The sequence below is a fragment of the Apodemus sylvaticus genome, chromosome 23 (assembly GCF_947179515.1).
Source record: "Apodemus sylvaticus chromosome 23, mApoSyl1.1, whole genome shotgun sequence".
NCBI lineage: Eukaryota > Metazoa > Chordata > Mammalia > Rodentia > Muridae > Apodemus > Apodemus sylvaticus.
The window spans coordinates 51,936,224-51,963,963 of NC_067494.1; the positions used below are offsets into that span (position 1 = coordinate 51,936,224).

General features: G+C 41.9%; 2 protein-coding genes across 9 annotated transcripts in view; both read left to right on the plus strand.

Moving 5' to 3' along the window:
• LOC127673655 (zinc finger protein 431-like) overlaps positions 1 to 27,740 on the plus strand; it is an 826,992-nt gene that overhangs the window by 720,960 nt on the left and 78,292 nt on the right. The gene's annotated exons all lie outside the window — the stretch shown is intronic.
• Positions 1 to 27,740, plus strand: part of LOC127673663 (zinc finger protein 431-like) — a 37,269-nt gene that overhangs the window by 821 nt on the left and 8,708 nt on the right. Inside the window, exons 1-2 of one of the 6 annotated variants that reach the window (XM_052169456.1) lie at positions 16,810 to 16,915; positions 19,004 to 19,058. In XM_052169456.1, coding sequence (XP_052025416.1) covers positions 19,029 to 19,058 — 30 coding nt within the window. In that variant the 5' untranslated portion in view covers positions 16,810 to 16,915; positions 19,004 to 19,028. The other 5 variants (XM_052169455.1, XM_052169457.1, XM_052169458.1 and 2 more) reach the window with 5 other exon arrangements.

A 27,740-nucleotide genomic window follows, 5' to 3' on the forward strand; every position in this document is an offset into this window, starting at 1 on the left:
CATAATTCTGCCACATGAGCACGATGACACCTGGGGACAGCCATTTGAAAAGGAAAAACACTGTTGTGCAGAGTACTGGCCTGACCACAGCTACTAACAAACTACAACTAACCTTCCTAAAATTCCAACCATGTCCCACCCTGCCTCTCTGGGTCCTCACATTTCTGTACCTTCCAAAAAGCTTTCGGAATTCAGTTTGTCACAATCACAGAAATCTGTAGATGGTAAAACCATGCTTCTGCTCGAGAAAATCCTGGTCAGCAGCTACACATCCCTGCTTCAGTCAGAAGCAGCCTCACACCCCTACATCTGGCACTAAAATGAAAGCACATTCTTATAATATTTCTGTGTTTGTTTTCTTTTTTTAAGAAACCAAAATTCCAGGATTCTCAAAATGTCACTACAAACAACAGTTGGATTCAAGGTATTAAAGAAAGTTTATTTTGCTCTTAATATTTTAATTGTATGTGAAGTAATTTCTCCCTGAGAAGTCATAGTAATTCTAGAACAGCTGCATTTTCTGCTTTTCAGAAAAATGTTTCTGGGTCAAGCTATACTGACTCAGGTTACCTTGATCCCAGTCTCTTGTTCCCCAAAGGAATGACCTCCCTTACCTCTTGATTAAATTCTTACGTTAGAGGGATCTATCTCAACAGAGTTTTAAAATTACTCCTTTGAGTCGTGTAATGAACTGTCTTTGCAGCAACAGAAAAAGATTTGCCTGTGGAGCATAGCTTCTGTCTTCAGACCAGAACAGGAGCAACAGCTGACTGTGAATGCTGCAGGGTGAAGGAAAGCAGACAATGGCTAGCTCAGCGACTGTCCTTTAAGGGAGTCATCTGCAGGGGTCTCCACTATGAAGAAGGACCTGATTCAGACAGGGTAGTATTTTATAATTTCACAGCATGAAGTAGTTCATGGATATGAATGAAAACAGACCAGATTGGTGGGTGTCCAGTTTGGGAAGGTCGTGTTGAGCCCATGCATTGTTGAATTTCCACTTAGGGATGTACAAGCTTTGTTGACATAGTAGAGTCAGTTCAGAGGGTTGAGACACCAGACATTTGGCTGTAGCTGTGTGTGTCAGGACACAGGTCTCAGCAGGAACCATAGAACAGGAGGGTTAAGGCCAAACAGTATTTTTTGTAATGCCGTTTCATCTACCAGGGAATGGCCTGTTCTATTTTATACTCTGTTTAGCTATGTTTCTTTTCAACTAGACATATCTTTTTTTAAGAAGTCAATTGTAGGTATCACTTTTTAAATTTCATTTCCATAATGTAACACAGCTATAATCTCATATTTATTTCTGTTCTCTAATGACTCCGGGTCATTAACGTTTTTATTCCTTTTTCTCACGTGCTTGATTATTTGTTTCTGCTTGGAACAATATCTTCTGTAGCTCAGGCTTGCCTTATGCTAGGAAGTTAAGCCTTGCTTTGGGCACCTTATCCTACCTCTCCTTTCCAGTGCCTGGAAGGCAGCCTCTGCAAGTCTTTCCAGGCTAGGCACTGATTGGTCAGTGAGAAGGAAGTGGCCTCCCACCTCCCTCACTTTTTTAGGGGGAGTAGAATTCTCCCCCCCCCCCCAAGACAGGGTTTCTCTGTGTAGCCCTAGCTGTCCTGCAACTCACTCTGTAGACCAGGCTGGCCTTGAACTCAGAAATCTGCCTGCCTCTGCCTCCCAAGTGCTGGGATTAAAGGCGTTCACCACCACTGCCCAGCCTGGGGGAGTAGAATTCAAGAGGGACCTTTGTGAGAATTGAAGTCACTGACCACCTTTGAAGCTGTTGTAGGCACAGCACAGAAAGGGACAGGGAGGGAAGAAGGTGAGTGAGCTTTCCTGCTTTGACAGTAGCTGGTGTTAGCAGTGGCTAGTCAACTTTAGATGATCCACAAAAGTCCAAAATGACTATTTTTGTGGGTTCACAGACCAAGGCAATCAAGAATCTTAATAAGGATCTGTAGTTATTACTGTGGTTATACTACTGTAGGTACTGTAATTACACTTGGTCAGCCAGCACAGACGAACTGGAGTAGCTGTGCTTGACAGGAATATAGAAAAGGTGTGAGTAATACCTGGTGTGCTTTAGTGAACATGTCTAATCCCTGGAGAATATTGGGCCATCAATCCTGTTTCAACTTTTTAAGGTAATTTTTCAGATTATTTTAATATCATTTCAGTCTTTTCATTTCTCCCTACAGCTCCTCCCCAACTGATCCCTCCCACACCTGTTCCCATCAAACCCCTGTCTACTCACAGAAACTATTCAATTTCCCCTTTAGGAGGAGACCCATGTCCTCCCCTATAGCCCTCCTCTTTACCTAACCACTCTTTGTTTGGGCTTGTGGAGTACAGCTTGGTTATTATTTTCATAGTAGAAAATATCCACTTATAAGTGAATGTTTGCCATCTGTGTCATTCTGGATCTGGGCTACCTCACTTAGGGTGAGCTTTTTTTTTCTCAGTTGCATTCACTTGCTGTAAATTCATGATGCCATTTTCTTTAACAGCTTAGTGACACTCCATTGTGTAAATGTACCACATTCTGTTTCTCCGTTCTTCAGTCGGGGACATCTAGGTTGTTTCCAGAACCTGGCTAGTATGAATAATACTATATATTCATACTATATTCATACTGGCTAGTATGAATAATACTATAATAGTATGGCTATCACCATAGTTGAGCAAGTGCACCTGCTGTAGGATGAAGCATCTTTTGGGTAGATACCCCAGAGTGGTTTAGCTGGGTCTTGTGATAGGTGCATTCTCAGTCTGCTGAGGAACCATGATTCTGAGGAAATACTGATTCCTGTAGTGGCTGTATTCGTTTTGTATCCCCACAAGTAGTGGAGGATTGTTCCCCTTTCTCCATGTCCCTGACAGCATGAACTGTCACTTGAATTATTCATCCTAGCCATTTTAACGTGTGTAAGATGGATTCTCAAAGTAGTTTTGAAGTGCATTTCCCTGATGGTTAAGATGGTATAAGCTGCCTCTGACCAGTTGACTGGGTTTTTGTCACTTCCAATCCATTTTCTATTCTTGGCAAAGAGGAGAAACAGAGTCCACAGGATGAGTTCTTCCTCCTCTTCTTCCTCCTCCTCCTCCTTCTCTTCCTCCTCCCCTCTCCTCCCTCTCCCACCCCTTCCTTCTCCTCCCCCTCCCACCCCTCCTCTTCCTCCCCCTCCCACCACCACCTCCTTCTCCTCCTCCTCTTCTTCTTCCTCCTCCTCCTCCTCCTCTTCTTCTTCTTCTTCTTTTTTTTTTTTTTTTTTTTTTTTTTGAGACAGGGTTTCTCTGTGGAGTCCTGGCTGTCCTGGAGCTCACTCTGTAGACCAGGCTGGCCTCGAACTCAGAAATCCACCTGCCTCTGCCTCCCAAGTGCTGGGATTACCACTGCCCGGCCACAGGATGAGTTCTTGACCTGTAATTTCTTTGATACTTTTTTCATTATTATCTTGTAGTTCATACTTAAAAGATTTATATGTCTGTCTTTCTGTCTCCTTTTTTTGTTTGTTTGTTTTTTGTTTTTTGGATTTGGTTTTTTCAAGACAGGGTTTCTCTTTATAGCCCTGGCTGTCCTGGAACTCACTCTGTAGACCAGGCTGGCCTCAAACTCAGAAATCCGCCTGCCTCTGCCTCCCAGAGTGCTGGGATTACAGGCATGTGCCACCACTGCCCGGCTTTTCTGTCTCCTTCTATTTGTGTCATCTATGTTGTGTGATTTTATTCAGTATAATCTAATTATATTGTTGTTTCTCTGGAAAATGATAGAACTTCCCTTCTTTTTGTCTTCTGAAAACTTACTACATAGTGTTGTGAGGTTCTTGAGTTTTTGACAGTTTGAGAAACAGTTTTAGTTTCTTCTTCTTAATCCTAAAGGCTTACCTCTTCTCATTTCTGGGAAAATCTGTGTTTTCCAGTTGTGGCAATCATTTCTCTCTCTCTCTCTCTCTCTCTCTCTCTCTCTCTCTCTCTCTCTCTCTCTCTCTCTTTCATTTTTTCTCTTTATGCGACTGTGTGATGTGGTTAACACATTTGATTTGGGTTTTTTTTTTGTTGTTGTTGATGTTTAGGATTTGGTTTTGTTGAGACAGGGTTTCTCTGTGTAGCCCTGGCTGTCCTGGAACTCACTCTGTAGACCAGGCTGGCCTCGAACTCAGAAATCCACCTGCCTCTGCCTCCTAAATGCTGGGATTACAGGCGTGCGCCACCACCTCCTGGCTGATTTGGGTTTTTAAACCGGTCTGATTTATTATTGTCTCTTTGTTGTAATTAGTTTCAGTTGTCTACATTTTAGAGCCTACAGTCATCTGAGGGAGTCTCACTTGAACCATGCCCTCATCAAAATGGCTTGATGCTGTGTCAGAGAGAGATTGTTTTGAGTGATGATTGATGTGGGAAGGCTCTTCCACTGAGGGTGGCAGGATCCCTAAGGAAGTGAGCCTGGGCTGCGTAAGAAGTTGCTGAACATTAGTTAGTGACCAATGGAGAGAGCATGCTAGGAAAAAATGTTTCTCCATTTTTCTTGGTTTGTTTGTTTTGGATTTGGGTTTTTTTGTTTATTTGTTTTTGTTGTTTTCTGTTTTTCTGAAGTTTATTTTCTTGAAGCTGTAGTTTCTATCCTATGCTCCTAAATTGATGAACTGTGATCTGACAGGACCAAACAAGTCCTGAGATGCCTTTGATTAGAGGATTCAATCATAGCAGCAGAGTAGCAAAGCAAGTTAGAACAACAACAACATCCATAACAACAACAACAACAACAAGGCGATTTTGCTGCTGGACAGAACCTGGAAAAGTTCTGTTTAGGAGGGATGTGGAAAATATCAGGACTTGAGATGACAATCAGCATAAAAAACTGTACTTAGAGCTTAATCAACTGTTCTTGTGGGACCTGGAAGAGAAGTTTGTTGAGAGTAGTGCAGACAGTGGGGCTGTCTGGTCATAGGCTTTTAGTAGAAACTAAACTCCATGAGAAATTTAGCCACAGATCATTTGTGTGGTGTTCTGACCCCAAATGTTTCTTATTCTGCCTATGCTCTGAGAAATTTTGTAAGGCAGAGTTCCAAATAATGGGATGTATTCTTAGATGGAATATTGAATCTGTGGGATGATTAGTACTAGTGACTCATTCAGGACTACAATGAAAAAAAAAAAAAAAGCAACAAGTTGGGCTTAAACAAATGCCAAGTCTGTGGTTTGTAGAGAAAGATAGCACTGGGAAGTTTCAGATGGCTGCCAAATACTGAAACAGAGATAGGAATTTTCAAAGAGAATTTTACCATTAAAGACAAGGTTCTTGTCATGACCGGAAGCCTAGGAAATACCCCGAGGGAGGCACTCTCTTCTGCTAAACCTTCAACTAATGGAAGGAATAGGCAATGTGATTCCTAGACCTAGGAAGAGCTTCATATAAAACCTGCTACAGCTGTGGTCCAAACGTGTCAGGTTCCATCCCACTTTAGAATCCACTCTTGGCAAGATCACTCAAGTTCTGGAAACAAAAAGATGCAAAATTTAACGTCATGGATCCTTCCTTTGTGGTTTCAGTTCAGCACTGTCCCAGTGAGGGAGGCTACGGATGAAGCCCGAGTTGCATTTTGAGAGCACACGATGTTGAGATACCTAAGCTCTGAGACGCGTGCCCTGGAGAGCAGCAGGTAGGGGGGGAAGAACCTAAACCTTGAGAACTATGAGAAACGGCGGGGATAGAGCCGTGCAAGCCTTCTGAAACCGAGGCCCCATGTGTCTGAGAAGGAGCTATGGGACTAAGTGTTGGCCCTGCACGGCACATCTGTCAACTCTTAGCTTTGCTACTATGGAGGTAAAATGCTTTGGCGATGTGAGGGACATTGAAATACAACCTTATTACAATGAACTCCAATGTCTAAACATTGTTCTTATTTTAGGTCTCTACCACAGTAAGAGCCAAGATTTTAAGCTCTACTAAAAACAAAACAAACAAACAAAAAGACTTTATCTTTTTATGTTCATTTAACAACATACCTATTATTTTTATGATTGGTGTAAAAATATATATTGTGTTGAATATAATAAAAAATGAAAAGTATAATAAAAAATTATCAAAAAAGTGTTCGCTCTGAGGGGTTTCTTGCTTTGATCCAAGTTTCCTTCTCTCTGTACACATCCCTGTCTATTGGAATGGGATAGGGTGTTGTATGCCATTGCATGTTGGAAAGATATAGCTTGCTTTCTGATTTTACAAGATGTGGTGATCAAGAGATTGTCTTGAGTGTCAGTAGATACGTTGGGCATTTGAAAAGTGTAATAGCTCTTGAAGATTATTAGGATCCTGAAGGTTAGACTAAATGCATAGGATGGCTATGAACCTATAGTAACTAGGGTCAGAATGTAGTTGATTGAGTCAAAAAGCTCCGGGACTTGGATGATGTCTTTGAACACTTGTCTCTCCTTTGTGGCTTTTTGGGGGAGCTTATTGATGTGTTTATAAAAAGATAAAGAGAGGAAATGGAATATGTTCCATGGAGGTGTGGTGATTTATGGGGGAAGAGGGTGCCTCTGTGGGCCCATGCTGAGGCATCCCTTCCCTCTGAGGGACCAGCCACACAACAGTATTGTATAGAATAGAGTTTATTCAGGGCGTGGGGAGGGGACTTAAAAGGGTAGTAGAGGCAGAGAAAGGCATAAATTGAGTGGAGAAGTAGAGGCCAGCCATGAGTACATGGAGAGCGTGGTGGGATGGGAATGGGGAAGGGGCGAGGGACAGACTGGGATCAAAAATGGAAGAGCAAGAGAACAAGAGAGCAAGGAGGGGGCAAGAATCTCCTTCTATAGTCAGTCAGGCCTACATGGCTGTTGCCAGGTAACTGTAGCGAGGAGGATACCTGGCTGTTGCCAGGTACCTGTGGGTTGAAGCTAAGACAGAATGCTAGTACTTAAAATGTTGGGGTGTAAAAAAATCACTGAAGGAAGACCCCAGACGCAAATAGTACACAAAAGCCGAAAGTAATTTATTCGACAGAATTCCAGCATGCAAGAGTCTACCATTCACTAGGATGATTATTTATTTGGGCTGGAGAGATGGCTCAGCTGTTAAAGAGCACTGACTGTTCTTCTGAAGGTCCTGAGTTCAAATCCCAGCAACCATGTGGTGGCTCATAACCATTCACAATGAGATCTGATGCCCTATTCTGGAGTGTCTGGAGACAGCTATAGTGTACTCACATATAATAAATAAATGAATCTTTAGAAAAAAGATTTATTTATTTTATGTATATGAGCGCATTGTAGCTGTAAAGATGGTTGTGAGCCTTCATGTGGTTGTTGGGAATTAAATTTAGGACCTCTGCTTGCTCCGGTCAACCCCGCTCACTCAGTCCCTGCGCACTCTGCCCAAAGATTTATCTATTATTATACAAAAGTACACTGTAGCTGTCTTCAGACACACCAGAAAAGGGTGTCAGATCTCATTACGGGTGGTTGTGAGCCACCGTGTGGTCATTGGGATTTGAATTCAGGACCTTCTGAAGAGCAGTCAGTGCTCTAACCAGCTGAGCCATCTCTCCAGCCCAATGCATTCAGCATTGTATTCTCATCACTATCGGAGTATTGTAAAACAGTGTTGGTTTATTTGAGGCAGTACTATACTCTGAAGCTCAGGCTAGCCTTATGTTAGCAGTCATTTTCCATTTTAGCCTTTTTTTTTTAATTTTTTAATTTTTTAAATTTTTTTCTTCCCTTTTAGCCTCTTACACAGTTATAAATGCCCGCTTTTAGAAATTATAGACATTTTCAGATGAATAGAGTTTTGTTACTGATGGGTTTTCTATGTGGAAAGTAATAAGCCAGTTCAGCCAAATTCAAAACAAAAAGGCAGGTTTACTTTGGCTGTGGCACCTGGGTGAATTCACCAGACTCAGAGGACGAATCCAAAAGAAGTAGCAGGCAGACTATGTATAGAGTGTTGGTTTTTCCCACGCAGGTTGTCTGCCTACACCACAGCACAGATCACCTGTCTGCCCGCTGCGTGGACCGAGGGGATGTGGTGGAGATGTGGGCCACCAGGCCAAACAGCTCCACGTGGGGCTTTATTTAAGATGGGGAAAGGTGTAGCGGGCAGGAAGAAGGAAGGAAAAGAAAAAAAGAGAGGGGGGAGAAACGCTATCCAATTATATACGGATGATGACGTAAATTACATGTAAAGGTGGGCCATTGAATTTTGAGTATATGGTGGCTGTTGCCTTGGCAACAGGCCTATAGTTACACTGTCCTAATTGTCGCCTATATGACACAGGTCACAGGTCTCGCAGGTCTCGGTACCAACATAGAGTCCGTTACAGGCTATGTGGGGATGGAGGGCTTGTCACTTCAGGTGCACAGCGTTGGGATACCTGTCTCAAATGTCAGCTTTGCTGGAGTGGACCTTGTTGGCACCTTGGAATTCAAGAGATCACAAAGAAGAAGAGTGCAGTAAGGTAAGGACTCCAACAGAACATCCCAAATTCTTTGGGGACATGGGCACTAATTCTTATCTGGCTACTTCCTGGTGGATGGCAGAGACAGTGCGCATCTTATGTCACAGACTGGGCTATTCTTTGCAGTAATCAGAAAACTTGCTTTTTTGGTTTGTTGTAACAGAAGTAGGAGTTTGGAAGTAAACTGTGGTTACCCTTCTTCCACAGAGAGCTCAGTATTTGTTTTGTGAACGAACAGATGTCTTCACTATACACGTAATAGCTGAGTGATTACCTGCACACCATCTTTCCACAAAAGAGAACCCCTGGCATGTGAGTTTCCAGCATTATCCATGGCTGTCAGGGGACTCCTGTGTGCTGTCTTACGACCACCATGCCTTAACCTTGTCTCCGAGCCTTCAGGCTCTGTTACACGTTTGTTTCTGTTTTCCCCTGATTTTCCTCTGGCTCTTGAGTCCTTTCCTGTATTTCAATTTTACCTCTTGCCATTGTCAGGCAGGGTGTTCCTGTTCCTGCTGCACTATGTGACCACGAGTCTGTTCTTTGTTTCCCCTTGTCAGTGTGTCAGTTGCCTCAATAGGAGAGTGACCAGTGTGGAACTCCTAGGGAGATTGCGACAAAAGAGTGTATTCACTGTCTGGGATGGCACACACAAGGCAAAGTCATTATTTCTGCAGAGGCTACACTATGACTGCTGGTTGTCTGGACACAAATTTATGGAACTAATTTGGGAGATGAATAAAATCATCATTATCAAAGATTGATACAATGTGTCTCTCAGTCAAATAGCCTGTCTTTATCACAGAACAATGTGAGCTGTGGGGGAGTGGTTTGTAGCTCTCTCTCTCTCTCTCTCTCTCTCTCTCTCTCTCTCTCTCTCTCTCACTGTGTGTGTGTGTGTGTGTGTGTGTGTGTGTGAGAGAGAGAGAGAGAGAGAGAGAGAGAGAGAGAGAGAGAGAGAGAGTGAGTCTGCCTGCAATGCAGTCAAACCCACTCAGGGTCTGTGAGCAGATTCCCTGCCTGCTGAGACAAGAAACAAGAGGAGAAACACTTGAGGCTCAAGGCTGGGGGCTGAAGATTCTATTGCCTTCCTGGAAGGAACAGGAAAACCTTTGGATTAGAACTAATGTCGTGTATGTATTTTAGTAAATTGTTTCTGTTAGCTTGTAGCTTTGCTTCCCACAGTACTATATAATATAAGGAAGTACTATGTAATATAAGGAAGCCATGAGAAATAAAGTTGCTGCTGATGTGATATAGACCTATAGCCCTCCCATAAGTGTGTCTTGCATCTTTTTTCTGTCTTTTCTATAATCATCCTCACACCCCCCTCAGAGGACTGTTTGACTTCCCAAAAACCAGAGCGGCACAGTAATCCCAGGCTTGTTTTCTGAGTTTACAAAGTTCTGTAGGTATTTATTTTATTGCCTTGAGAGTTAATGTCAGTGACCAACTCACTTGTGCATTCTGATGCCCTTCCTTGTTGCAAGTGAAGGATTTCTGGGATGCATGGTATGGATTTGAAAAGTATATGTGTACCCATATCGCAAATTGATGTCTTACTAGGGAAGAATTAATGCAGAGAAAATTGCTTTTAGATATCCATTTTCAAAAATCACATGCTCAATTAGAAGTAAAGTTCACTTCATTATTTTTATAGGTAATAAAGTAATTATCCTTGGCATGTTGCAATAACAGGGTGCAGAAATAATGAGGAAAGGACCACTGAAGTCAGAAATAAACCGAAAGCAACTTTATTCACCATAGGAAATACTTCTAACAGGTTAAGGTCATGGTAAGTCTTTGGAGCCTAACAACAGAGACCCTTAAAGGGTGGGAGCAGTTTCCCTTTGAAGCATAAATCCACAAGCAGATGTTGAGGGAGGTGATAAACAAGGGGTTCCTAAACTGAGGGTTAGTCCTCTAGCCCAGGGATAGCAGGATGTTTGTAGAGCTCAGGGCTGTTCTCGGGCAGCCGTCTTATCTCAACTTTATTGAACTCGTGAAACTGAAAACAATGTAGCTGCTTACTGTAACTGAAATGGAGGGCTTGAGGACATGCAGTAATGGGGGTAGCAGACCAGTGCCTGGGATTACTCTGGGTTCTTCAGGTATTTAATTACCTGAAACCATTTCTTATCAGAAGCCATGTTCATGGATGATGCTTATATGTTCAAACAGGTATTTGTTATGGGCAGGGGCAGAAGTTAGAGTGAAAAATTAAGCAAACCATGATGTGACTCCTACAACTTACTTTTCCCTTCGTGAACCTTTTTTTTTTTTAAAGATTTATTTGTTTATTATATGTAAGTACACTGTAGCTGTCTTCAGACACACTAGAAGAGGGTGTCAGATCTTGTTACAGATGGTTGTGAGCCACCATGTGGTTACTGGGATTTGAACTCAGGACCTTCAGAAGAGCAGTCGGTGCTCTTAGCCACTGAGCCATCTCTCCAGCCTCCTCCCTTCATGAACCTTAAGCAGTATTGAACAGATGTGTGTCCTGAGATGTTAAAAGGTGCTGTGGTGCTCAAGAGGATTTGGAGGCTACTTTGGAATAATAGGTTGAGAAAGCAATTCTTTAGACAAGTTTGAAACGTTTTATTTGATTTATGAGTATATATGTGTGTGTGTGTGTGTGTGTGTGTGTGTGTTTTCAAGTGTCTGCGTGCAAGTGTGCACCATTCTGTCTCCTTGGCAAGCGATCTCTGAGGACCATGTTTTTAGTTTTAAATGAGAGATCTTATTAAATTATCAGCTTAGTGTGATTTCTATTCTCGTGAGAAACAACATGACTAAAAATAACTCGAGAAGGAAAAGAAGAGTTTACTTAAGTCCATTATGAAGAGAATTTAGAGCAGGGACTTGAGGAAAGAGCTGCAGCAGAATCCAGGGGAGAAGGCTGCTCTCTGGCTTGCTCTCCCTGGTTTGCTCAGCCTGGTTCTTATAACATCTGCCACCACATGCTCAGGTACCCTATCACCTCCACAGGACTGGGCTCTCCCATATCCACCATTAATCAAGAAAATACCCAATGGACTCATCTAAAGGCAATCTAATGGAGGCATTTTTTTTTCTAGGTTGCTTTACCTTGTGTCAAGTTGAGAAAACAATTCCGTCCAGGATGCTGCCCCCTTTCCCCCAATACACACAAGGTGCAGAATGAAACTTGGGTCAGTACCATCTTTCCAGGCTCTAGGTCAAAATCTCCAGGGACTGACCTTGTGGATTCTTCTTCTTAGACATTCAAACAGTAAAGCTTTGGGAAACAGTTACCATGCGACAGTTATCATAACAAAGCTTTAGGCTGAACTACATAGAAAAGTACCTATGGCTTCTACAGTGAAAATGAGTTCTATCAGCTGTTAAACAGAGCTCAGGACTAGGGCTTACAGGAAGGATCAGCATCGGCTTTAGAATACATTATATTGGTGGAGGTTGCAATGGAACCTCCATGGGGTCTCTTTCATTGGGCTGGGTTCTTGTCACTGAGAGACAAAACTCAGGATTAGGTCGTCAGCAATGCTCAGGTTGTTGGGGGGATTCAGGTGGAGGCCGCTAAAGGAATAGCAAAGGGTCATCAGGTCGCTTGACCACCTTTCCTCTGGCATTCCAGGTGACCCAGTGCCACTCCCTTCCCCCTTTGAGGAAAGTAGGGCATGCGATAGATAAGCCTGGTTTCTCCAAATGCTTACTGCAAGCTGTACTTCCTGTACCGAGTGAGCACAAGTATATAGCTAGCAAAGATAAAACACTAAGGGCTGGAGAGATGCCTCAGCGGTTAAGAGCACTGACTGCTCTTCCAAAGGTCCCAAGTTCAATTCCCAGCAACCACAAGGTGGCTCACAGACCATCTGTAATGGGATCAGATGCCCTATTCTGGTGTGTCTGAAGGCAGCTATAGTGTACTCATATGCACATAATAAATACATACATTTTTTAAAAAAAGATAAAACACTAAATGAGAACTAGCCGGGAGGGAGAACTAAACAAAACATCAAATTGTCACTTACCACATCGAATGGAGATAAAGTTGACTAATGGAGACAGCTAATAAAAATCCCCAAATTAGCGACATATCCCTCCAATGAGATAGTAGAAATCAAACTTGTTTAGATTTTACTTTTTTATTGCTTAAGCAAGTATGAAGAATAAGCTTCCTTCCATCTTAGGCATGTAAGCCATCTTATAGTAAAGACAAACTAGCTTCATTCTCATTTATGATTAGGTTTGGCTAGACCAAATCTTTTGTGTTCAGACTCCATTTTAGAAAACCCGACCTAAGGTTAATCTCAGGTTGACTAACAGGCTGGTGTCTGGCACCAGTTTCCAGGCTATTCCCCAACAAATCTACACCTCCTGGTTACAGGCCTGCCTCTGACACTACACTTCCTAACAACCACCAATCAGAAAACACCACCAACAAAAACAAACATACAAAAAAAACAGAAGTTAAGTTTATGGTTTGGCTCCCAGCACCAACCAATGTTGGTTATGTTAAAGGCCATATTGCCCCCTGCCAATCAAATGTATACCAGGCTAGATGCTCCCTTCCTGTCTCTATAAACACTTGTCAGTAACTAAGCTTAGGAACGCCCCTCCTGTTTTGCTGCCTCAGAGACAGTGGTGTGGCCCAGGCTCAAGTCTAAATAAAGAGACCCTAAAACAATTCCATCTGAACCAATTCCTTGATGGTCTTTTAGGATTTATGAAGGCTTCCTGGCACAACATTTTGGTGTTTGGCCAGGAACTCCAAGGCCTCCAGGACCTGACCTGGAGGGTCTCAATAGTGGTAATGTCTGTCTGAGTCTGAGCTTGGTCATGTGTTTATGAACAGTAATTGCTGTCTGTTGCTATCTATGTGCCTGTGTGGTGCCACAATAATTCTAGTCTAAGTAATTCTGTAATACTGTGCTGGAAAGAGGCCTATAAAGAATGTTGTTTTCAGATGCGGCTGGATGGTCAGGCAACCACACAGGGGCCAGAACATGCTCCTGGCCCTATAGCAAGGCTGGCCTGTACTCAGAGAGCCACAGGTATCCATCTACCTATTTGGTTATTTTAGTTTCCTGACAGAGAAGAGTAGATAAATGTCTTTTCTTGTGTGTGGTCGCCACCTTCTGGATGTTTCCTGTTCCTGCCTGATAGAGAAGAACTGAAGTTTTCTTGTGTTTTGTGTTTGTTGTTGTCTCTCTTAAGGGCACCTTTCTGGCTTGCATTTAACATGGGACAGGCACCTTCAACCCTACTATGGGGAGGGAATCTCTCTGCAATTATTCACAAAAATTAACAACATTCTGCAAGTCAGAATAACCCACTTTCAACACAGGCTGCTCCTCAGAGTGATTGTGTTTATTGGGTTCAGCAAGTGACAAGGTGCTTTTCTCTTTAAATTATAGCTACAAAAAATGTAAGTAAGAAACTTTCCTCTGGTTTAACTAAGTAAATTCGTGTAGCCACTTCACTTTTGTTTCTAACTGGTTTTTAAGGTATAACTATGTTCTGTATGTCTTAGTTATAGAGTATTGGCTTATAAGTTATTGGGTATAATTAAACATGTGTAACATCAGTAACAGAAAGTTAACTTCAAATTGGTAACTCAGGGTTGGAGTCATTCATGAGCCAACCCAGGAAAACAGGTCTCTAAAAATACTTCTAAAATGGGACAATATTTTATGTAATTCTTATCCTAGAGACTAGACTTATAAAAGATAAAATTTAAAACAATGTCTCTTTACTGACGTATTAAAAGTTACACTGTCATACATTCATATATAAGAACTGACAGTCAAACTTGGTACATAAAAGTAATGCTCTTGGTATTGATTTTAAAGAGAATGGGTTGTTTAAAACTGAGTTTTGTTTTTCAAAATTATGGACATGCTCTAATATTACAAAAGAATCTTAAAAGTATAGTAAAACTGCCAATGTTCCATTAGCTACAGTTTTCAATTCTCAAGCTTGATTTTAACTCATCCATATTTGTAATTAAGAAAAAAAATCAGACAAGTGGATCAGTTATGTCCTAAACAAATTGTGACACAGAAAATTCAAAGAAGAAAAGATAGTTTACTTGATTTAAATGATTTTCAAAAGCTTTGAGGAAATGTTAATTGGTTAAGACCTCATCTTAAGTTTGCCACAGGAGAACTTAAAACTCTGATAGTCTCAGGGGGAATGCAAATCCTGATTCCCTCGGACAATCAACTGATGGCAGACAGGAATAGCTTTGCAGAAAAGTCAGTTGTTGACTGTTTCACAGCAGTCCTTTGCCAAAAGGGACGATTAATGTGAATTCATCTTTCTTCATCTCCAAATAAAGTTTAAACACCCTATTATGAAGCTGTTGCTGTGTTAATTCAGAATTGTAAGATAGAACCATGAAAATGTTTTGTAAAAGAACTTGATGGAATATTCCTTGGTCCAAACAACAAATAAATTGGTTATTACAGAATATTGCTATTTGGTCTATTACATGATGAACTTTTTAGACAAATTTGATAATAATTATTCAAAAGACAAGTTGTTAGAATTTGCCTCTATACATACTTTTGTAACTGTATATATACAGCCGATATAGAATACATTTACTGTATTTATAAACAGCTCATCTAATGAAAAAAACTTATATAATTGGATAACATGTTTATTCTCTTGAGTTTCCCTCCTGCTTTACAAATAATTACGTGCTATAGCCACTATTTTTGAAACGTTGAATAATCAAGATTTTCATTTGTAGACAGATAATCAAAATATATAGCTTATGGCTTACATCTGCTTGAAATTGTATTTTTTAAAAGATATTGCTAGTTCTCAATGTTTACAATTATTTATACAAATACAGTTTAATTTAAGAAACATGTACTGTTTTTTAAGACACTTAAAAGCTCATACTACATTGTCCCGACCTCTGAATGTGGGCAATGCCACAGAAAGTTTACATATCAGACAGACTGTGGGCTTTACACAGGAACAATTAGCCAAACAATCTCATTCTTTACATCATCAAAATAATGGGGCTGGAGAGATGGCTCAGCGGTTAAGAGCACTGACTGCTCTTCTGAAGGTCCTGAGTTCAAATCCTAGCAACCACATGGCGGCTCAAAACCATCCGTAATGAGATCTGATACCCTCTTCTGGGAGTGTCTGAAGACAGCTACAGTGTACTTACATATAATAAATAATAAATAAATCTTTAAAAAATAATAATAGCTTAAGACAATAATTTGGTATTTCTAGAAAATATACACGTCAAATTATAAAGACTTGCCCTCAGTGTCCTCAATTTTTTCATGTAGCACATAATGATGCTAATCCTCAAGGACTCTTGCCTAATCAAGGAAAATGGATGTTACTCATATTTCTGTTTTAAAAAAAATTTAAAAATGTACATATGACTATTATACTATATAGTGCCATAGAAAGAGGACGTTCATGTAGACTCTAGTGACACAGAATACATTGTTAGGGTCACATGAACGATAGCATAGCACTAACTATAGTTCATAGCACTAAGCGCCTTCATAAAGAAATTGGAAAGTACTCATACTAACAATAATTCCTCTTACTGTCTCCATAGACTAGTTGTATCAGATCTGTTGATGTAGAGAACCTTCACTAATACTTCTGTGGGGGGGTTTTCTGCCTTCCCACTGAGGAAGATGTGCCAGCCAACAATATTAGTGCTCTACATTGTTTGTCATGTTTGCTGCTTTTCTTCCAGGGTTGTCTCGTGTCTACCAGGTGAGAAGCAGCTGTAATTTACCTGAACCTGGCCAGCATGAAGCCAGAAAATAAAACTCCTGTTTCCTAAAATCTCTCTTTAATTGTTAGTATTCTGGGTTTCTTTGCCCTTGTGGGACAGATTGGTAAGTTCACTGCAATGTTAGTAACGGGCTCTGCAAGCTGTCTACCCTGATTCCAGGAGGAAGGAGGGTAAGTGTCTAGTGAGTGCTGAGAAGGGAGCTCAGGCAATCTCTGAAGTCAGGACAGGAGCATCGGCCTCACAAACCGGAGGAGCAGGTGGCTGACCAGTGAAAACTAGAGTGTGTGTGTGTGTGTGTGTGTGTGTGTGTGTGGGTCCTTGCCGGGGTAGGTTGAGAAGACAGACAGGTAGGCTATAGGATGAGAGGTGCAAGTGCTACTGAAATGCAAATCTCTGCACTTCCGGTAAGGGTCTGGACACAGTGTGGAAGGCGGGGCTGGGAACTTCTCTGGTGTGTCCCCTCAGCACAGTCTAATCCTAATGGGGGTGCTCTTGTCACTCAAGGCTCACTGGCCAATCAGGACCTCCAGGAGAACCTGCCAGTCAGAAGAGGAGGCGGGCTCTTCCTGGCAAGAGGTAGGTTGTGGCTCACAGCTGAGCAAGTTTGAATGTTTCTATGTGAAGTTCTCTGAACCCCGCTGCTGGATCCTCTGAGGCGCGCTCAGGGAAGCCCCAAAGTTGCGACATGGTGAGAACAGGGTCATTGCCAACAAAGAGAGGGCGGGGGTTAGGGGGGCCCGGGCAGGTGAACAGGGAGCTGAGCAGGGAGCTGGTGTGAACCGGCAGTGGCCAGATGCTGCCTCCTGTGAAGTCCCCTGAGGTCCTAGTCACTCCCTGGATCTAGGTTGCTGTTGAACAATGTTACTCTGGAGGCTGCATCTGTGCAGCGCATTTGGAAAGTTGCCTTCTTTGTAGAATTATCCTTGGCAGAATGTCAAAACGGGAGAGTCCTAGAGTCCTAGGTTTTTTTGTTTTGTTTTGTTTTTGTTTTTGTTTTAAACAAATAGTTCCCTTAGCATTTAACCTTAATGTGTAGGATCTATTTGGAGTTAATTTTTGTAGGTTGTAAAAGGCATCTCATGTGTTAGGTAGCAATCCAATAAATCCAGTATCAAGCTGTGTGATGTAAAAGAGTAGAACTGATGATGTAAATGACTTACTAATGCTTAGGTGATAGAGTAAGTGACACCACGTAGAATTTAGCAGAGGGAGGACCGCCGGTAAAACACCCCACTGGTAAGTGGCATGCTAACCAGGCCTTTAGAGATTAGATTGCTAGGATACACATGTTGTGTCCAGAAATATGGCTCCAAACCACAAGACGGAAAAACTCTGATTTACAACTATCCACTAGGGCCCATCCCTATATCAAAGAGCAGGCCTCTAACAGGCTGCTCAGTGGGGGCATTGCAGGGTCACAGTCAAATTTAATGCCTGGTGTGCCATAAGGATTCAGTTTTCTTCCTGAGAAATCATAGTTCTGCCACATGGGTAAGATGACACCTGGTGAAAGCCATTGGAAAAGGAAGAACACTGTTGTGCAGAGTACTGGCCTGATCTCGCCAGCCTTTCCCTGAGGGTCCCTCGAATGGAGAATGACATAGTTCCTTCTGAAACCTGGGAACATGCTTGGCAGAGCCAGTTACAGTCTGGAGCCTAGGCCTTGGGAGCTGTTCCTGAGCTACAGAGATAAAACAGAGCTCCCTCTCTGAAATCAGGAATGCGTTTGGAAAAGGTGGTAATGGTGTGGTGCTCGGGTCTTTGGGCGCGGTTGCTTCAGATTCTGAGAACACAACTCCTGCCACCACATGCGGCTGTGGTTATCAGTCCCGAGGCCACTATTGGCTGGGTCAGTAATGTTTTTGAGAAACAGGGAGGTCCCCTTGTATAGTATTGTTTGGTCAGATGAACTTTTGATTGTGTCCCATGTTATGACGTTTCTGCTTATTTCATAGATATCTCCTATTTCCTTCCTTGGCGGCCATATAAGGAGTATACAAGATGGTATTCTTCTTCGGTTTAATTGGCATAAGATTTAGCGTGTGCAAGCCCTCCCCACGCCTAGCTTTTGGCCTTTATCTTTCTCTTTTTCCTATGTTTTTCACCTTCTGGGACCTTCCACTTAGGAACCTGTCACTGAAGAATGAATGACCTGCTGGTTTAGGGCAATGTCGTTGTTAAGAAATAATTCTGGGAATCTCATGGCTGTGTAAATCTCCCATGTTTCTATGTGTTCAAAGGATAACCTGGGACCTGAACCTACAAGAGACTGGAGGGTGACAGCCTATGTGTAATACAGAATCTGTCCTTGAGCGTTCCCTCTTTTAGCATTAATTAGTGTGGCTGCTCTTTGCTACTTTGTGGTTACTTTTCTTTCCCGCCCTTTATTCCCCACTCTGCCTGGCAACACCAGATAGGAGAGAAAGAAGGATTGAGGAGAAAGAGATCCTTGAATCTGGTTTTGTCCTTTTGTTTCTTCTTTGACCACAGTTAGTAACAAACAACAACTAACCTTCCTAAGATTCCACAATGCCTCACCCTGCCTCTCAGGGTCCTCACATTTATGTGCCCTTCAAAAAGATTCTGGAATTGCATTTGTCACACCATCATAGAAATCTGTAGCTGGCAAAACCATGCTTCTGCCAGAGCTTGAGCAAATCCTGGTCAACAGCTACACATCCCTGCTTCAGTCAGAAGCAGCCTCACACCCCTGCATCTGGCACTAAAATGAAAGCACATTCTTATAATATTTCTGTGTTTGTTTTCTTTTTTTAAGAAACCAAAATTCCAGGATTCTCAAAATGTCACTACAAACAACAGTTGGATTCAAGGTATTAAAGAAAGGCTCTTTTGGTATTAATCTTTTAATTGTATGTGAAGTAATTTCTCCCTGAGAAGTCATAGTAATTCTAGAACAGCTGCATTTTCTGTTTTTCAGAAAAATGTTTCTGGATCAAGCTGTACTGACTCAGGTTACCTTGATCCCAGTCTCTTGTTCCCCAGAGCAATGACCTCCCTTACCTCTTGATTAAATGGTTTAAATTCTTACGTTAGAGGGATCTGTCACAACAGAGTTTTAAAATTACTCCTTTGAGTTGTATACTGAACTGTCTTTGCAGCAACAGAAAAAAAGATTTGCCTGTGGAGCATGGCTTCTGTCTTCAGACCAGACCAGGAGGAACAGCTGACTGTGAATGCTGCAGGGTGAAGGAATGCAGACAATGGCTAGCTCAGCAACTGTCTGTCGTTTAAGGGAGTCATCTGCAGGGGTCTCCACTATGGAGAAGGTCCTGATTCAGACAGGATAGTGATTTTAAAATTTCACAGCATGAAGTAGTTCATGGATATGAATGAAAACAGACCAGATTGGTGGGTGTCCAGTTTGCGAAGGTCGTGTTGAGCCCATGCATGTTGATTTCCACTTAGGGGACTGCCCAATGGCGTCATGTACAAGCTTTGTTGACATAGTAGAGTCAGTCAGCTCAGAGGGTTGAGACACCAGACATTTGGCTGTAGCTGTGTGTGTCAGGTTATAGGTCTCAGCAGGAACCATAGGCCAAACAGTATTTCATCTACCAGGGAATAGCCTATTCTTTTTACAGTCAGTATAGCTATGTTTCTTTTCAACTAGACATATCTTTTTAAGAAGTCAATTGTAGGTATCACTTTTTAAATTTCATTTCCGTAGTGTATCACTGCTATAATCTCATATTTATTTCTGTTCTCTAATGACTCTGAGTCATTAAGGTGTTCATTCCTTTCTCTCTCTCTTTTTTTATTTATTTTCTTTATTTACATTTCAAATGTTATCCCCTTTTCTGGTTTCCCCACTGAAAACAACCTATCCATCCCTCCCTCTCCATGCTCATTAACCCATGCACTCCCCCTTACCTGTCCTGGTATTCCCCTATACTGGGGCATCGAGCCTTCTCAGGGCCAAGGGGCTGTCCTCCCTTGGATGTCCAACAAGGCCATCCTCTGCTACATATGCAGCTGGAGCCATGGGTACCTCCATGTGTACTCTTTGGTTGGTAATTTTGTCCCTGGGAGCTCTGGGGCTACTGGTTGGTTCATATTTTTGTTCCTCCTATGGGTCTGAAGGCTCCTTCAGTTCCTTGGGTCCTTTCTCTAGCTCCTCCATTGGGGACCTTATGCTCAGTTTAGTTGTTGGCTGAGAGCATCCACCTTTATATTTTTTAGGTATTGGCAGAGCCTCTCAGAAGACAGCTATATCAAGCTCCTGTCAGCAAGCGCTTGTTGGCATCCACATTAGTGTCTGGGTTTGGTGACAGTATATGGGATGGATCCCCAGGTGGGGCAGTCTCTGGATGGCCTTTCCTTTAGTCTCTGCCCCACACTTTGTCTCTATATCTCCTCCCATGGGTATTTTGTTCCCTCTTCTAAGAAGGACCAAAGTGTCCATGCTTTGGTCTTCCTTCTTCTTGAGCTTTGTTTGGTCTGCGAATTGTATCTTGTATATTCCAAGCTTCTGGGCTAATATCCACTTATCAGTGAGTGCATACCATATGTTTTCTTTTGTGAGTGGTTTGCCTCACTTAGGGTGATGTTTTCTAGTTCCATCCATTTGCTTGAGAACTTCATGAATTTATTGTTTTTAATAACTGAGTAGTATTCCATTGTGTAAATGTACCACATTTTCTGTATCCATTTCTCTTTTGATGGATATCTTGTTTTTTTCCAGTTTCTGGCTATTATAAATAAGGCTGCTGTGAACATAGTGGAGCATGTGTCCTTATTACATGCTGGGGAATCCTCTGGGTATATGCCCAGGAGTGGTATAGCAGGGTCCTCAGGAAGTGTCATGCCCAGATTTCTGAGGAACCACCAACCTGATTTCCAGAGTCGTATGAACTGACTCCTGACTGAACTGACTGAAAGCCCACCTGCAGTGGAGGAGTGTTCCTCTTTCTCCACATCCTCACCAGTATCTGCTGTCTCCTGAGTTTTTGATCTTAACCATTCTGACTGGTTGAGGTGGATTCTCAGGGTTGTGTTGACTATGGGCTTTTATAGTAGGATCTGATGATTTTTTTGAATTTGCCCAGTTTTTGTTGTTATATCTCCCTTTTTGTTTCTGATTTTGTTATTTGGATACTGTCTCTGTCCCCTCTGGTTAGACTGGCAAAGGGTTTATCTGTCTTGTTAATTTTCTCAGAGAACCAGCTCCTGTTTTTGTTGATGATTTGTATAGTTCTTCTTGTTTCTACTTGATTGATTTCAGCCCTGAGTTTGATTGTTTCCCCGCTGTCTGCTCCTCTTGGGTGTATTGGCTTCTTTTTGTTCTAGAGCCTTCAGGTGTGCTGTTAAGCTGCTAGTGTATGCTCTCTTCAATTTCTTTTAGGAGGCACTCAGGGCTATGAGTTTTCCTCCTAGCACTGCTTTCTTTGTGTCCCATAGATTTGGCTACGTTGTGCCTTCATTTTCATTAAATTTTAAAAAGTCTTTGATTTCTTTCTTTCTTTCTTCCTTGACCAAGGTATCATTGAGTAGAGCATTGTTCAGGTTTCCTGTGTATGTGTGTTTTCTGTTGTTTTTGTTGCTATTGAACACCAGTTTTAATCCATAGTGATCTGATAGGAAGCATGGGATTATTTCAGTCTTTTTATATCTGTTGAAGTCTGTTTTGTGACCGATTATATGGTCAATTTTGGAGAAGGTACCATGAGGTGCTGAGAAGAAAGTACATTTTTTTGATTTAGGGTGAAATGTTCTATAGATATCTGTTAAATCCATTTGGTTCATAACTTCTGTTAGTTTCACTGTGCCACTGTTTAGTTTCTGTTTCCCTGATCTGTCCATTGATGAGAGTGGTGTGTTAAATTTCCTCACAATTATTGTGTATGGTGCAATGGGTGCTTTCAGGCTTAGTAAAGTTTCTTTTATGAATGTGGGTGCCCTTGTATTTGGAGCATAGATGTTCATAAATGAGAGTTCTTCTTGGTAGATATTTCCTTTGATGTATATGAAGTGTCCTTCCTTTTCTTTTTTGATGACTTTTGGATGAAGGTTGATTTTATCTGATATTTGAATGGCTACTCCAGCTTATTTCCTGGGACCATTTGCTTGGAAAATTGTTTTCCAGACTTTTTCCATTATTGAACAATGGACCTGGATGTGATACGGGATTGTGTGTTAGCATGCCAAATAACCCCTGCTAGCAGTAGGTTAGTATTTTCCATTGAGAACTAATGGTAGTTAGGATCATGTTATATTGTTATAGTTGATGTAACATTGCACATATTTAATGTCTGTATTCTGATACATTCAGACATAATACCAAGAGAGGACACCCAAACAGGACAATACAAGGTAGAAAAAGAAGGTGAAAGCCTTCATAGTGAGGCTGGACAAGGCAACCCTATAGGAGGAAAAGAATCTCAAGATGAAGCAAACGAATCAGAGCTATGCCTGCTTCCACTGTTAGGAGTTCCTGAAAAACACTGAGCTGACTGACATAACATACCCACAGAGGACCTGGTACAGCCCCATGCTTGCCACCCAAGTCTCTGGAGTGTTCTTATAAATCCAGGGAGTGTTAGGCATGGGTTCCCTCACATATCAAGGGCCTCAAGTTAAACCAAACATTGGTTGTCCACTCAAACAAGTTTCTTCACATCATGACCCAGCATATCTTGCAGGGAAGAGCACTTACAGGTGTTTCTGGTGGGGGGAGTTGTTGGTGGGGTAGCTTTCCAGGTTTCTTTTTCTGTAGCGTGTAGAGTAGCTTTTGTCCTCTAAGAGACTAGAACATAGGGATGAAGGCTCCAAGCCTGTACCTACTTGATCTCTACATTCAGTAAACTGTGTGGAGATTGTCCTCTTTGATGAGACCCTGCTGACAGTTTTCTGAGAGCCAAGTTTTGCCCTTGCATCAGCATTGATTGTTGAAGGATCTCCAAGGATGGCCAGCAACTCAACTCAGTGTATCCCATTCCCAACATTGAAGCCTTGCCTGGCTACAAAGGATGGAAAGTTCAGACTCCATATCCTCCAATATTAGGAGTCCTCATAAATGTCATCCTCATAGATTTCAGGAGTTGCCATTGTACTGGGTTTCTACACTAACCCTCAAATGTCCCTTTATTCTAACTCTCCCTGCACTGTACTTTTTCCCTTAATCCCCTCCACAACTGGTCCCTCTGACTCCGGTTGCCATTAAACCCCAGTCTACTCGCTGAAACTATTCTATTTCCCCTTTAGAAGGAGATCCATGCCCTCCTTTATATCCTTCTTCTTTTCTTTATCTTCCTTCCTTCCTTCCTTCCTTCCTTCCTTCCTTCCTTCCTTCCTTCCTTCCTTCCTTCCTTCCTTCTTTCCTTCCTTCCTTCCTTTCTTTCTTTTGGTTTTTTCGAGACAGGTTTATTCTGTGTAGCCCTGGCTGTCCTGGAACTCACTCTGTAGACCAGGCTGGCCTCAAACTCAGAAATCCGCCTGCCTCTGCCTCCCAAGTGCTAGGATTGAGGGCGTGCGCCACCACCACCCGCTATAAGTGAATGTTTAGCATTTGTGTCATTCTGCCTCCAGGTTGCCTCACTTACGGTGATTTTTTTTTTTCTTGCATTCACTTGCTTTAAGTTCATGAAGTCATTTTTCAGTTGAGGGACATTTAGATTGTTTCCAGTTTCTGGCTATTGTGAATAACTATTTTGTGAACATAGTGGGCAAGTGTCCTTGTGGTAGGATGGAGCATCTTTTGGATAGATGCTCAAGAGCAGTTTAGCTGGGTCTTGAGATAGATGCATTCTTAGTTTTCTGAGAAACCATGATTCTGAGGAAATACTGTATTCTCTAGTGGCTGTATTCGTTTGCATCCCCACAAGTAGTGGAGGATTGTTCCCCTTTCTCCATGTCCTTGACCATATGGTCTGTCACTTGTATTATTGATCCTACCATTCTCACATGTATAAGATGGACTCTCATAATAATTTCGATGTACATTTCCCTGATGTCTAAGAAGGTGAAGATGTTTTTAAGTTTTTTTTTCAGTTATTTGAGAGTCCTCTGTTGAGAATTCTCTGTTTAGATTTATGTCCTATTTTTTGCTTTGGAAATCTAGTTTCGTGAGTTTTGGATTTCAAAAATGTTTTCTAATCCCTTAAGCTGCCTCTGTCCAATTGAATAGGGTTTTCACTCCATTTTCTATTCTTGACAAAGAGGAGAAATAGAGTGCACAGGACGAGTCATTGGCCTGTAATGTCTGTGATTTTTTTATTATAATCTTCTAATTTATATATAAGACTTGCATGTCTATCTTTTCGTCTCCTTTTATTTTATGCATGTGTGCCCTGTCTATATGTACACCTGTTTGCCAGAAGAGGGCATCAGATCCCATTATAGATGGTTGTGAGCCACCATGTCCTTGCTGTGAATTGAACTCAGGACCTCTGGAAGAGCAGTCAATGCTCTTAACCGCTGAGCCAGATCTCCAGCTTTCTGTTTCCTTTATTTGTGTTATCTATGCTGTGTAATTTTATTCAGTATAATCTAATAATATTGATGTTTCTCTGGAAAATGATAGAGTTTTACCTTTTTTCATCTTCTGAAATTTTACTATAAAGTGGTGTGAGTTTCTTGAGGTTTTGATAATTTGGAAAATAGTTTTAGTTTCTTGTTCTTCTTGTTCTTCTTGTTCTTGTTTTTGTTCTTGTTCTTGTTCTTCTTGTTGTTGTTCTTGTTCTTGTTCTTCTTCTTGTTGTTCTTGTTCTTGTTCTTCTTGTTCTTGTTCTTCTTGTTGTTGTTCTTGTTCTTCTTGTTGTTCTTGTTCTTGTTCTTCTTCTTGTTCTTCTTCTTCTTGTTCTTGTTCTTCTTGTTCTTGTTCTTCTTCTTCTTCTTCTTCTTCTTCTTCTTCTTCTTCTTCTTCTTCTTCTTCTTCTTCTTCTTCTTCTTCCTGCTCCTCCTCCTCCTTCTTCTTCCTTCTTCTTTCTTCCTCCTCCTTCTCCTTCTTTGCCTAGTATTTTATTTTATTTTAATTTAATTAATTCATTTTTAAGTAATCATTCTACTTGTTTATACCTCAAATGATATCCCACTACTGGGTTACCCCTCCAGAAGCCCCAAATCCCCACACTTCCTCTCCTTCTTACCCTTTGCCTCTATGAGGATGCTTTCCCACCCACCTACCTTCTCCCTTCCCACCCCTCCAGCAATCTTGTAAGCTAGGGCATCAAACCTCAACAGACTAAGGCCTCCCTCTCATTGATGTCAGATAAGGCCATCCTCTGCTACATAAATATCTGGAGCCAAAGATTCCTCCCTGTACACTCCTTGGTTGGTGATCTTGTCTCTGGGAGCACTGGGTGGCCTGGCCTGCTGAAGATCATCTTCCTGTGTGTTTGCAATCCCCCTCAACTCTTCTGGTCCTTCAGTCATCTCCTCCACCAGGGTTTCTCAGCTCAGTCTGATGGTTGACTCCAAGTAACCATATCTGCATTGGCCAGTCCTTTGGTGAACCTCCCGAGGAGCAGCCACACCAGTTCCTGTTAGCAAATGCCTCTGGCAACGACAACAGCAACAGTGTTGGGTTTGGTGTCTGCAGACAGGAAGGATCCCCAGGTGGGACATTTCGTGGGATGGCCCTTTCTTCAGTCTCTGCTCCATTTTTTTATCCCTGTTCTTCGTTTGGACAGGAACGTTTTTGGGTTAAAAACTTTGAGATGGGTGTGTGGCCCCCATCCCTCAACCAGGGTCTGTGCTTATCTATAGGAGATGGTCTCTACAGGTTCTATCTCCTGTTTTCTGCTAAAATCATCCCTATTGAGTCTGGGGGAGCCTCTCATTTCCCGGCATCTGGGACCTGACATTGGCTACACCCATTTCTTCATCCCCTCCTGCTACATATTTTTATTCAATTTCCTGTCCCTCTGAACCTCTCTCCTGTCTCTTCCATTACCTGATGTTGCCCCTTTATTTCCTCCCCCTCCTCCCTCACTTTCAGATCCCCACCTCCTTCCACCTTTTGCAATCATACACCTCCCTCAATCATCCTGTTACCCCCTAAATGCAGGACTGAAGCATCCACACCCTGGTCTTTACTCCTAAGCTCCATTTGGTTTGTGGGTTGTATCATGAGCATTGTGAGATTTGGGGCTAATATCCACTTACCAGTGAGTGCATACCATGTGTGTTCTTTTGTGTCTGGGTAACCTCACTCAGGATGATATTTTGTAGTTCCATCCACTTGCCTACAAAGTTCATGAACTCATTGTTTTTAATAGCTGAGTAATACTCCATTGTGTAAATGTACCACATTTTCTGTATCCATTCTTCTGTTGAGGGACATCTGGGTTGTTTCCAGCTATTGCTTATTTTAAATAAGGCTGCTATATACATAGTGGAACACGTGTCCTTGTTATATGTTGGAGCATCTTTTTGGTATATGCCCAGGAGTAGTATAAGTGGGTCTCCAGGTAGTACTATTCCCAATTTTCTGAGGAACTGCTAGATTGATTTCCAGAGTGGTTGTAGCAGCTTGCAATCCCACCAGCATCCATATCCTTGCCAGCATCTTCTGTCCCCTGAGGTTTTTTTGTTTGTTTGTTTTCTTTGTTTGTTTGTTTGGTTGGTTTTTTGGATTTGTATTTTTTCCAGACAGAGTTTCTCTGTGTAGCCCTGGCTGTCCTGGAACTCACTCTGTAGACCAGGCTGGCCTCGAACTCAGAAATCCGCCTGCCTCTGCCTCCCAGAGTGCTGGGATTACAGGCACGTGCCACCACCGCCCGGCTCCCCAGCCTTTCTGACTGTTGTTAGATGGAATCTCAGGGTCATTTTGGTTTGCATTTCTCCGATGAGTAAGGGTGATGAACATTTCCTTAAGTGCTTCTCAGCCATGTGAGATTCCTCAGTTAAGAATTCTCTTTGCTCTGCAATCCATTTTTTAATTGGTGACTTCATTTTCTCCAGTCTAGCTTTTTGAGTTCTTTATATATTTTGGATATTAGCCCTCTATCAGATGTAGGGTTGGTAAAGATCTTTTCCCAATCTGTGGGTTGCCACTTTGTCCTACTGACAGTGTCCTTTGTCTTACAGAAGCTTTGCAATTTTATGAGGTTCCATTTGTCAGTTGTTGATCTTAGGGCATAAGCCATTAGTGTTCTATTAAGGAAAATTTCCCCTGTGCCCATGTGTTCGATCCTCTTCCCCACTTAATCTTCTATTAGATTTAGTGTATCTGGTTTTATGTGGAGGTCCTTGATCCACTTGGACGTCAGCTTTGTACAAGGAGATCAGACTGCCAGTTGAACCAGCATGATTTGTTGAAAATGCTGTCTTTTTTTTCCATGGGATGGTTTTACCTAGTTTGTGAAAGAGTAAGTGACCATACATTTGTGGGTTCATTTCTGGTTCTTCAATTCTATTTCATTGATCTACCTACCTGTCTCTGTACTAATAACATTCAGGTTTTATTACTATTGCTTTATAGTAGAGCTTGAGGTCAGGGATGGTGATTCCCCCAGAAATTCTTTTATTGTTGAGAATAGTTTTCACTATCCTGG